This window comes from Abramis brama (genome assembly GCF_963993115.1).
Source record: "Abramis brama genome assembly, chromosome: 2".
NCBI lineage: Eukaryota > Metazoa > Chordata > Actinopteri > Cypriniformes > Leuciscidae > Abramis > Abramis brama.
In genome coordinates this window covers 20,399,223-20,412,839 of record NC_139964.1, presented here as the reverse complement: position 1 = coordinate 20,412,839, position 13,617 = coordinate 20,399,223, and the positions used below count along the sequence as shown (strand labels likewise).

The 13,617-nt window shown below is 36.3% G+C and overlaps 1 protein-coding gene across 1 annotated transcript in view; it reads left to right on the top strand.

Annotated features, from left to right (window-relative positions):
• Positions 1–2,969: 2,969 nt before the first annotated feature.
• The window catches only part of LOC311077828 (complement C3-like), a 107,294-nt gene continuing 96,646 nt past the window's right edge, over positions 2,970–13,617 (top strand). Inside the window, exon 1 of the mRNA XM_084106459.1 lies at positions 2,970–3,148. Coding sequence (XP_083962585.1) covers positions 2,985–3,148 — 164 coding nt within the window. The 5' untranslated portion in view covers positions 2,970–2,984. The remainder of the gene's footprint in view (positions 3,149–13,617) is intronic.

Genomic DNA, 13,617 nt, shown 5'->3' with positions numbered 1-13,617 from the left:
TCTCTTTGATGCTCTGGCTATCTTCTTCTCTGTGTCCCTTTCTTGGGGGCTCCGCTCTCTCTCTCTCTCTCTCTCTCTCTCTCTCTCTCTCTCTCTCTCTCTCTCTCTCTCTCTCTCTCTTTCTCAGGTAACATTTTTCATATATGCTGGGTACAATTAATAATATAAGTTATCATCATCTCATATATCTATTTTGTAACTATTTTAAGTGTAACCATAACCATAATTTGTCATTAAACCTTTTCAATTACAACTAATGTACTAACTAGTTTTGATTTGGTATTGACTTTGAAGTGCTACATATTGCAATACAATATCGTCACTATCTATTAGGGCTGGGCGATTTAAATCGCGATATTGTTATGCGCATCTCGTCAGTAAAGCCGGTTCTTTGATTAGTAGTAAATCACCATCACCTGCTTTCAGATGGAGCGGCATTTACTACAAAGAGCCGTAGTTAACTGATAAGCTGAGCCATATCGCATTAAAATCGCGGACGTATCGCCAGCGATATTTAATGTGATATGGCTCAGCTTGTCAGTTAACTACGGCCCTTTGTACACAGCAAAAACTCAGTGTTAAATTAACACTCCTGGGAGTGTATGAGTCCACACTCAAGAGTGTTTAAGTTAATGAGATAATTAAGTGATTAATTTAGTGATGATTGGACATTATTGAAGACACCTGATGTTAACAAGCAGAATCACTGAAGGAGAAAATCTCAAATTGTAAGTTACCATTATGGCGATGATTGTTTGCTTTAGTTGGACTCTTGACCCATATGTTATTAACTTTAGATTTTGTTTGTCTGAGGTATCTGAATTATAACTGCCAGTTGAACAAAGAAAAAAAAAAGTGATCTGATGGTGTTGGTTATATTATGACAATCATCATTTGAACTTGATCACTGAACTCATTAAAATCCTTCTTTCTGACTTCGATTTATGTTGTTGGTTACAGCATAACTGTGAATCTGCATAAATGCCAGAATTTTTGATATAATATAAAGGATTTCTTAAAAGTTGTTTAAAAAAAATCATTCTTTTAGGCACACACAGACGTCAAGATTCAGTCTATGCATCTCAACAATGGTGACGAGCAGAATATTCAATTAGGAAAAGTAAATTACATAGACAATTCAGATCATAATTTATTCATACCGCAATGCATGATGGGAGCCATTAATGAGTTGTGATTGGTGGCAGCCACTGCAACATGCTTTATTATTGTCACCATTGTTGAGATTCACAGGCTGATTATTGATGTCTGTGTTTTAAATGAATTTATTTGAATGTCTTTTGATCAGAACAATGTTTATTAAATATTTTGAATTATAAGTAAAGTACTGATAATCATAGGCTGAAGAATCACAAAACTACTGCTAACAAGTTAAACCAAACTATCTCAATAAGTTTTCTTTTTCAGATCACAGCATGATTGTCAAAACATAACCAACACTATAAGATAACATTTTACTTTGTTCATTTAACTGTTATAAATCAATAACAGCAGACAAACAACAGTAAATATTGAAGTAAACATATAATAGTCTAGAGCCCAACTAAAGCAAACACCCATCACCTTAATGGTAACTTACAATTTGTGATTTTCTCCTTCAGTGATTCTGCTTGTTAACATCAGGTGTCTTCAATAATGCTCAATCATCACTAAATGAATCACTTAATTATCTCATCAGCCCTAAATGCCGCTCCATCTGAAAGCAGGTGATGGTGATTTACTACTAATCAAGGAACCGGCTTTACTGACGAGATGCGCATAACAATATCGCGATTTAAATCGCCCAGCCCTACTATCTATAGCAACGCTCTCCCACAAATATTAAGCTATTGTAACTGCACTTATTTCCATCGTTGGTATAAGTGGCAGTGGGTGGTTTAGACAAGAAATGTGCAGTTTTCTACCATCTTGCCAATAACGTTCCTTTAGTCATTCGACAGTTCTTGCAGCTTGAACCACTGCAGGAATTCCACCCTTACAATAGTTACATGAGATCAAACAACTCCATTCAGTATTAATCATAATTTAAAACAGGTTGATGAAAGTGAAAGAAACACGAGTCCTTCAGAGCTATAATATAGATTAAAAAAAAGAAGAATATAACATCGAGCTGCAGTGTTACAAATACTAACAGCAACTTGACCAGTTGAGCAATTGTGGTTTTTATTTCATGTTCACTATGAGTTTGCATGTGCAGGCTGATAACGACAGATAACCCGGGTGTTCGATGTTTAACCCTATAAGTTTCCAGTGCACACAGTGGTCCTTTGGGGTCAGTATGGTCTTACAAAAAAATACATTTTAATAATACAAATTATATATCATTTATTTTTCATTTACTTCTCATCTATACGTTTATGCTGTGTTTTGGGGGATGTGACATACTTTTTTTAACCTATTTATTGCAAAATTCCTCAACTACACCATTAGCATGCATATGAAATATTACATTTTTGAAGTGTCTTGTTATTGCAGTAATGCCAAATAAATTTGCAATAATGCCACATAAGTTGCCACTAAAAGAAAAGACATGATTGCAATTTACATATTATTTTTTTAATAATCGAAATGTATAAAATTATTAACTTTAGAATAAGAAACACATTTTTCTGTAAAATAAAAGTAAATAAAATCAACAAAAAAAAAAACAAAAACAAAAAAAAAACAAGTGGATAGGAACAAAAGTGAAGAGTAAATGAAATGACAAAAAATAAAATAAAAAAAAATAAAAAAACGCTTTTCCCAACCCCAATGTTTTTTTTGTATAAATAGATAATGCAGAAAAAGTCACAAAATTTTATGCAACTGAGATGAAGGGAACCATGTTTAATACTGTAACTATGGTCTATGGTCTGAACCAGAGGAGAGGAAAGCGAAAATGTCACAACTTTTAATTGCACAAGATGATCATAGTGAATCATGGTTCAGGTCCCTCCACCCATGTTACTCAATAACTGACAGTGAGGATGATGATGATGATGCTCTTCACTGAGGGAGGGACTCAAGTGAGGATGAATATATTGAGAATGAGCATCTGCTATAGTTCAGATACAGGCATGATGCGCGTGGACTCTGTGTGGCTGGCGGCGGTAGTCGTCTCATTACCCCTCCTATCCCTCTGCGACCCCCTGTGAGTATAAACACACACAGCTGATGCTTGTTGAGTTGTGATAAAATGGATTTAAAATCGTATTTAAAATAGCTGTTAAGGTCTTTCTCCATCTTTAAGAAAGTAGATCCCAGCTACAGGATATTTTATATCTAGTCTTTTTAATCTCCTTTTGCAAAGAGCTTCTGATTAGTCCAACCAAATCACAGAATGAGATAATTGTGGGTGTAAATTGAACTGTTAAATGGTGTTAAATGAATAGTTCACTTAAAATTGTAAATTATGTCATAATTTACTCACCCTCAAGTTGTTGCTGAACACAAAAGAAGATATTTTGAAGAATGTCAGTAACCAGACCCCATTGACTAGTAGGAAAAAAAGTCAATGGGTACATCGACTGTTTGGTTACTGACATTCTTCAAAATATCTTCTTTTGTGTTCAGCAGAAGAGAGAAACTCATACAGGTTTGAAACAACATGAGGGTGAGTAAAATGATGACAGAATTAAAAATTTTAAGTGAACTATTCCTTTAAACAGACAGTACTTTATTTAAATTAATCTCATAAGATAACTTTGGATGCCCTAATTTTCAGTAAATAATACATTATTTAGTGCTGTATCCTTTGTAAAAGTGCTGTGAAATGAGACTAAGATACACTGTAAAAAAATGTTCGTAATTTTAACTGTAAAAAACTGTAAAAAAGCAACAGAAAATAAATGTTAATTCCTTCCCAGATAGAAATGTTTTGTTCTAAAAACGTTCTGAGAACATTACCATGAAGTTCTAATAATGTTTTCAGCGGGTAGTTTTATTTTGGATCCCAGAATGTTCTCCTAAAACAGTGGTTCTCAACCTCTCCTGCAGGGACCCCCTGACAGGCCATGTTTCTGTTTTAACCCTGAAATGGCACACCTGATTCAGTTAATTAAAAGCTTAATGAGTAGTTGACTAATTGATTAATTGACTAATTCCTACTCTTCGTACTCTAATAACTACTCATTAATTGAATCAGGTGTGCCATTTCAGGGTTAAAACAGAAACATGGCCTGTCAGGGGGTCCCTGCAGGAGAGGTTGAGAAACACTGTCCTAAAACGTACACAGCAAAAACTCCAGTGATAAAGTTAATGAGATAATTAAGTGATTAATTGAGCGATGAGTGACCATTATTGAAGACACCTGATGTTAACAAGCAGAATCACTAAAGGAGAAAATCACTATTTTTTTAAGTCACCATTATAGGGATCAGTGTTTGTTTCAGTTGGGCTCTTGACCCTTACATTTTTAACTTTAGATTTTGTTTGGCTGTTGTAACTGAGTTATAACTCCTGGATGAACAAAGAGAAAACATGATCAGATGTTGTTGGTTATATTTTTATATAATCATCATTTGACCTGAATCACAAAACTCATTTAGAGCCTAATCTGTGGCTTAGATTTATATTGTTTCAGGGTGTCTGCGGGGTTGTTAAAAGTATTAAAAGGTAGTAAATGAAATAAGCCAAAATTAAGGTCATGAAAAAGTATTAAAAAGAAATAAACATCATCTGTCGAGGTATTAAATTTTCGAAAGCCCATCCAACTAGGCCTATGAGTTTTAATTTGTGTTAAGTGCGGGCCTTTCTTCTAAAATTCGCGTGGATTTATTTATATGTTGCGAGTAGCCTACACTGTTAGACCTTACAGGTTTTTTTTACAGTAAAATACTGGCAACACTGTTGCCAGTAAAATACTGTTAATTGTACAGTTCTTTACTGTAATCTAGTTTGTTTCTGTAAAAATGCACTAAATTATAGTTAACTAATTACACTTGCAGAAACCGACTGCCTTAAATTGACCAACTATCATTTAAATGTATTAACTAAAATTTATAATGCATTTATTTATTTATTTATTTGTTTATTTAAGAGGGACAATGCATATTAATGAACATCTTAGCTTTTCAGCAGTGTAAATATGCCAGAGTTAGCCCATAGGGCTACTTTACATCTGTAGTCCCCCGTCAGGTCATCACAGTATCAAATAACAAAACTAAACACTAAATATAATACAACGTAGTTACAAGACGACATAAAATTCAACAAACATATTATACGAGATACAAGATGCCACAGTTTTCAGACAGGGCATCTAATACAAAAAACAAAATACAAAATACACATACATATTTATATAACCAGTAAAGTGCTATTCTATATGCTCCAAGCAATTTATGACAAAATACTAACAAACACAATAAGTGCCGGGTTTAGTTTGATATACATACATATAACAAAACAGTACCATAAAAAAATGCCCAAACGACCACATTACAACAGATACAGTTAGTGAGCACAATTTTGATGTATTTTGAACCATTGTTTAAGTTGATTCTTAAAAATAGAATATGTTGAACATTCTCTAATAGCAACCGGTAACGTATTCCATATCTCTGACCCCTTAACTGACAAAACATTTTGTCCAGATGTTGTACGTCTGAAGGGCACCATACAGTCACCTCTGGTGGAAGCCCTGGTTACAGTTCTCCCTTCTCCCATTGTTTTCAATTTAATATATTCACTTAGTGGGGGTGGGGCAAGTCCATGTATGACCTTATATATCGCACAAGAATATTTAAACTTTAAGAAATTTTCAAAACTCAGTAGATTATATTTCTGTAATATTAGACAATAATGATAAGAAAGCGTTTTTTTATCAAATATTTTTAGAGCTCGTTTAAAAAGTGACACCATTGGTTTGAGTGTTGTAGCATTTGTGAGTGACCAGTTTGTAAAGCAGTATTCAATATGGGAGAAGATCATAGAGTGGAGAAACATTCTGGCTGCTTTATATGAGAGTGACGGTCTGATATATCTAAAATTTGCAAGATTGAATTTCACAGTTTTTGAAAGACTTTTAATATGATTTTTAAAAGACAGTGTGGGATCTAATACAACACCAAGGTATCTGAATTCATTTACAATCTGTAATTCTTCTTGTTTTAAAAATATATTTGAACGTGTCAATTCAATCTGCCGTTTAGAAAACATGATACAGATAGTTTTTTTAGGATTCAAAAGTAAACATGAGTTTGTAAGCCACTCCTGTACCTGATTCAGTGCAGATGTAAGCAATTGAGATGCGTCTTTAACAGTTTTTGCATGTGTGAAAATTACTGCATCATCTGCATACATCAAAATATTGATGTTTTGGCATACTGTAGGCAAATCATTTATGTATAAGGAAAATAGAATCGGTGCAAGTACGGAGCCTTGAGGGACTCCTACTGGACATTCAAGATAAGAAGATTTAATATTATCAACCAAGACACAATGCATTCTATTTGTTAAGAATGAGTCTATCCAGCTGATGGCCTGTTTGGAAAAATTGAATTTTGTCAATCTAGACAAGAGCATTTGGTGATTGACGGTATCAAATGCCCTTTTCAAATCCAGGAAAACAGCACCAACAACAGGATGTGTGTCTAACGAAAGTTTAATCTTTTCCATAAAGACATTCACAGCTGTTTCGGTTGAATGATGAGCACGAAAGCCAAATTGCATAGGATGCAGAGGAGAGCCACATATATTTAAATGCATTATTAATTGTTTTGCTATCCATTTTTCGATAATTTTTGATATAACAGGCAAAATACTGATTGGTCTATAATTATTAATATCTAATCTACTCCCTGATTTAAAAATTGGTGTAATTTTGGCCATCTTCCATTCTGGTGGAACAATAGACTGTTTAATCGATTGATTAATCATATGTGTAATAGGGCATATTAAAAACTCTTTATGTAACTTAATGAAATTTGTATCCAATCCAAATTCATCTTTGGCCTTGGAATTATTTAATTCATCAATAATGGTAGCCACATCTGGTTCCGTAATTTCTTTTATCACAAATATAGGCTGTGTATAATTAACAGCTGAATGAACAATTTCAGATGGGATAAATAATTGCGATATTTCTTGGACAGAGTTTTTAAAAAACGAGTTTAGCTCAGATGCAAGATTGAGTGGATCTTTCACTAGTACATTATTGATTTTAAGTTCAGTTAATTTATCTTGTTTATTCTCTTTACCAATTAATTTGTTAATGCTTTGCCAATTTTTTTTCCCATTCCCTTTTGCACTATCAATAATCGTCATGAAAAAATGAGCTTTTGCCTTCCGCATTATTTGTATGACTTTATTTCTAGCTGATGTGAATAATTGTCTATCTGAGGTAAGGCCAGTTTTAATCGCCCTTTTGAGTAATTGATCTCTTATTTTCATTTGTGACCTACACTCAGTATGAAACCATGGTAGGTCATTGTCATTTGTTCTTTTACACTTCACCTTTTTAGTAAATGATGCTATTATCAGTTTAACTGTATTATGGAAGGTCACACTATTGTCTATAACATCTTCACATGAAATAAAGGTGGCCCAATCCTGCTCATTTAGGACTGTTTGCAGATTTGTATGTTGACTTTTAGGGATTATGTCATGATACAGAGATTTATTTGAAGATTTGAGATTACAAGATCGTGTTTTATTTAATTTTCGTGAAAAAAAGATTCCATTATGGTCGGACAGACCAGTTAGAAGATTATAGATTTTGTTAATTCTTTCAGGTTAATTTGAAAAGATTAGGTCTATTCTTGTTTTGGAGCGATTAGTTATTCGAGTTGGTGTTTTAATCAATTGTTCCATATTAAAATGATCAGTTATCTGTTTAAGATTTTTTCTTTCTTTCTTATTGTCCCAATTAATATTAAAATCACCTAATAAAATTAACTCTTTTTTCATGTTCATAAGATTAATGAGGGTTTTAAGATTGCTATAGAAATCTATTGTAGCTGATGGTTTACGATACATACATATAACTGTGAATGTCATTTCTGTAGAAAGTATAATGTCTACTCCTACACACTCAAGGCTAGCATCATCAGACCATTCAATCCTATTGCATTTCAGGGTATCTTTAACATATAATATAACCCCCCCCTCCCTTCCCCTGACCCCTGTCCCTTCTAAAAACATTGTAACCAGGTATTGTTATTGCTGCCTCGGGAGATGAGGAAGTTAGCCAGGTTTCTGTTAATCCTAAGAATGAAATATTCGATTGAGTTAGTAAGTGCTCTAGCTGTTCATGTTTAGGGATCATGCTCCTAATATTTAAGTGTCCACCAAGTAGCCCTTTAGGTTTACAGCACGGGTCCCAGATCATCTTAGCCTGATTTATAGTCCGAAAATTTTTTGTTATCCTGTGTTTCTTAAAAACATGGTTTCTGGGTTTGACTGTAGTTCTAATTTGTAGATTGAAGTCAGTATTACAGTTTATTCCTAATGAAGCCGATATCAGTTGGCACTCATCGCCCAAAGTCTGTGTAGTGTTGTTGGTACCTTGAGTTGACGATGCCATTTCTACATTGATGTCCGAATGTTCCAAATTAGTGAGTATGGTCAGTTGCTGTGCATCATACTGCAGATTCTGTTCCATAAGCTGATCCGCCGCCGCGACATCCACCCGACACCCCTGATCCACGCGAGCCGGGCCCAGGCCCAGGCCCGCCCACGAAGCCGACTGTTCAAACAGCGCGCCGACACTCCCGTGCCCCGGATCAACACAAGCATGTCCCACAGACCACGCGAACTGCGGCAACGACCAAGCGCGCTGCGACGGCAAACAGGTAAACTGTGCCGATGGTAGCCATGTTAGCTGCAGTAGGGGGCAAATTAGCTGCTGTGGTAACCAGGTGAGCCGCGCCGGTGGTAACCAGGTGGGCTGCAGTAATGGTATCCAGGTTAGCTGCGGTGGTAGCCAGGCAAGCTGCGTTGGTAGCCAGGCAAGCTGCGGTGATAGCCAGATAAGTTGTAGTGGTAGCCAGGTGGGCCGCAGCGGTAGCCAGATGAGCTGCGGTGTTATCCAAACGAGCTGCGATGATAGCCAGGTGAGCTGCGGTGGTAGCCAAGTGAGCTGCAGCGGTATCCCGGCGAGCTGCGGTGGCAGCCAGAAGAGCCGCGCCGGCAGTGTTAGCTGCAGTGGTAACGTTAGCCCAGCGAGCTGCGCTGATGGTAGCCCAGAAAATTGCAATGATAACCCGGCGGACTGCGCCGGTAATATCCAAGGTTGCTGCGAAGACGGTCCGTGTTGGGTTTGCTGAGTGATAGTGAGATTGTTTCCGACCATAGGCGGTGGACCAGGATTTATTTCTACATCACCAGCTAGAAGCAAAATTGCTGTAAAATACACAAGTCCCAAAGAGGGACCGAGTGTGTTGGTCTGCTGGTGTTTTGTTGAGGGAGGCCTAGCACGGCCATTGTCTAGAAATCGTGAGAACAAAAGATATTGACTATCCTTGGCTGGATGGTAGACTTGATTACTGTTCTCCATTTTAACACTACAGAAACGCGATACACATAGCAGTAAATACACGCTTGTAACAGCGGTTAAATAAAAAACAATTTGTGGAAAAGATGGCGGTTTTTTTGATGGTTTTCTAAGATTTTGATTCAGCCATGCAGGACCTGACTGACTGCATGGATGTTTTCCGGCGGCCATCTTGGATCTATATGTGAGCAAAGTATTACTGTGAACATCTTTCATTTGAGACCACTAAAAAACTATTGTACATAAAAAGATTTCCACTGGACCAGCAACTACACAGTTACCGCTTGTTAAATAAAGCAACATGCAGCAAATCATCAATGTGTGTAGATCTTCTCCAGTACTGAAGCACAGGCTCTACTCTTCAGCACAATGGTGACCCAAAAACATAATTTTACAGTAAACTACTGGCAACAGTGTTGCCAGTATAAACCTGTTTTATAACTTACAGTTTATTACTGTTAAAATACATTTTGTGGGTGTGTCTTTTTTATCTTACACAGTTAACCCTTTCAACCCCTCAGGGAAATCCACACTACGAGTAAAAAGTAACGATGCAGTGAGATAATTAAGGGAATATGTAAGTGATTGTAAGCAGAATCACTGAAGAATAGAGAAACACAATAACTACGACTGACTTCCAGCCATTACACATTATTACACTTATTATTAACCAGTATGACTTTATTTCTGTCATACAGAAGTTGTTATTGAGATGTTTAATTGAAAATGTTTGGTTTGAAGTTACCATTATAGAGATCAGTGCTTGCTTTAGTTGGGTTGCTGATGCTAAAACATTAGTTTTTCTTTTGCTGCGTTTTTGCAAGTCACACTTGTGCACACACAGTTTATGAATGACTGCAGTTATAATGATTATGATGACAAAATCATCATATTGCCTGTTCATTCACTAAGAAATTCATTCTCACTTATGCATCATGTGTTTTTTTTACACATGATGCATAAGCAGAGAAACAGAGCTACACTGTGTTTTAGAAACACCGAGATATCACAATTTAGCACATTAATCTCAACAATGGTGGCAATATTTCTTTTTTATTATTATTATTCATGCAGCAGTGCATGCTGGGAGTTTTATATTATCCTGGAACCCAGCATGCATTGCGACATGAAACTTTTCACCATTGTTGAGATTGATATGCTGATTGTTGATATCTGTGTGTGTCTGAGTCAAGCAGGAGTAAAATAAAATTGAATGCACTATATGATTACAATATTCTTCAGAAGACCTGATTACAGAAATATTGATTTCATTTTGTAGATTCACAGATATACGCTAAATATGAGATAACTATAATTTCAATGACTATATACAGGAAAAAACTGAAAATCAGGCATGTCCAGGATGATTGTGACATCATCACAAAAAAATAAAAACACCTGATCATCTTCCTCTTGACTTTTTCTTGCCATAACAAATGTGTTTTATAAACTCACTGTTACAGCAGCCAGAGGAAGAGATGAAAGGTAAGAAGTCCAGGGATAAGAGACCAACTAAAGCAAATACTGATCTCCATCATGGTGACAACAAATTTTATTAATAACTAAATCTCTGTTAATTCTCAACAAGAACTTTTGTACATGTAGGAAAGAAATAATCATAAACTGGTTTCACACTCAGTGTGGCTGGAAGTCAGTTGTAGTTTTTGTGTTTCTCTTTTTTCTGTTCTTGTTTCTCTGTCCTTCAGTGATTCTGCTTATCAGGTGTTCATCAGTGTCTCAGTTCACTCACTTCTTTTCATTCAAGGGGACTATATTAGTGAACTAATGTAGGGAATAGTGAATGAGAGTATAGGGTGTGATTGTGAAAACAGCCTCTGAGTGTCGACTTTGAGCACTGTTAATTCACAGTATATTCCTGTAGGCTACTTTTATTTTCTATGGTATATTACTGTTTTAATGGAAAATGGTATAATATTGTCAGAATTTTACAGCAAGGGTTAACAGTGTAGAACCGTATGGCAAGCCAAGAGGCTCAGAAATACGCCATAGATTAATCACGTTTAAAGCCAAACGCCGTCAAACACGGCGTTTTAAAACCGTATTGGACGCCGTAAAATACGCCGTTGTAATTAGAAACGCCGTAAAAGATGCGCGAAATATGTCAATGACGCCTTATTCGACAGGGTTTTAGTGTGCATGGAAAGCGCTGCTTTTTACGCCGTTCATCTCGCCATATGACGCCGTAAAAAATGCTGTTTTGGTTGCACAGAGCGCGCGTTATTTTACGGCGTTTTGCTTATAGTATAATGATTTCCACAGCCAGTAAGTTTGAACTGTTCTTTCCCAATCAATGATGAACTGAGTCAGACCAGACGAATTCAGCAATCCAATTCTTATGCTCCTAAGGAGTTATTAATTTTTAGAGGTGGGCATAGATTAATTTTTTTAATCTAGATTAATCTAGATTAATCTAGATTAAAATGGCTCATTTGAATTCTGCCGAAGGCATTCAGAATATGTGTGCTACCCAAATAATGACTATAAAAGTAAGTCTTTGAGAACGGGTTTCTCAAGCCAGGTGGCGCATTAGACCAGGGGCTCATCTCCTGTTTCACAAATGCATCACAAACTGCTTGAGAAAGCTGTTCTACTCATAGACTGTAAAAGGTTACTACTGTACTTTTACCGTCCGTAGGCAACATTAGGTAGGCCTATGTTATTATCAACTACTATAGGCTATCAATTAGGGATGGGCGATATGGCTTAAAATCCATATTGTGATATACATTGCAGCCTCTTGCGATAACCATATATATATTATAATAAAACCATTTCAGAACAGGTTACACAGACCCTGCTAAACAACTGCTGAATGTATTTTTTTTTTTAAAGGGTGTATGTAGTTTTGAGAACATATATTGTGCAAAACTATAAGTATACAGCATAATTTTGCAGATAAATAAAATTTAAGTACACTAGCTGCAGAGACTTAAGTAGGTCTAATGTTTATTATGGCTTGGAGCTTATGAAACCCCAAATTTAAAATTAGAATATTGTCTAACTGATGTCTTTTCAGTTAAAAAGAAACACAACAACGATTCTTAAAATCGGGCGCAGACAGAGATTATGTGCTACACCACTATATTGGGAATAATACGCACGCGCTGGTATTCAGTGATATGTTTCGTTTTGAATTTGAGGGGGCAGAACGGATTAGTCGCGTGTTAACTTACTGAACTGTTACACACACTGTCTATATAGTTTGCTGCTGCTCGTTGCACCGATCTTTTTCACCAGCTTTTACTTTCAGCCGTGTTTACTTAAGATGACGACGAATATGATGTGGTGCAGCCAGGTGTACGTTACCTCACGGCCGCGGGTAGATTGCGTCATCATAGCTTGTGTAGTATAGCCAGCTCCCAACCCAACTTGGAACGGCGATATTTTTTTTATCGCCCGATAAGAGTCTCACGCAGCACGTTAACGCCGATAACGGCCCACCACTATTAATTTTATGGATTAAAATAATCCAAGCTAAATAATAAACTGAAATTAAAGAAAATATTAAAGAACATTCAAATCAATAAAGCAAAATTAATAGGATTTTCACATTTTAAAAGGGGGGAGAAAAGATCTTGAAGCAAAACCAGTTGAGAAACACTGTATCAGTATTATCGATAGAGTTATGGATAGAGAATAGAGTTATGGATTTTATCCTGTTTCCACAAAATCGACGCCCCTCCCACAATGGTCGATTGACAGCAGCGTTTCAACACAGACCCGACCTTGCGCCCTCGTGAGCGAGCTGTCAATCGTAGCCCGATACGCTGGAGCACTGAGTAGAATGGCGTCTAAGCGATTGTGGTGTTCTGTTCTTGGGTGTAATAACGAACACAGCAGTCATTTTCCTAAATCCGAACCGCTGAAGACGCAGTGGCTGAGTTTGTTTTTCGAAGGGAATTCCCCACAACGTCAATGTTTTCATGTTTGCGCAAATCATTTCACCAGACTGCTTTACAAACGAGGGTCAGTATAAAGCTGGTTTTACTTTTTAAGAAGTAAAAAATGCTCCTGAAAAAAGGATCGGTACCAACTATTCGTGTTCCTGCTGCACCTCCAGAAGAAGTGAGTGAGTGTAACATTTTATTAACCTTTATATTAATCTT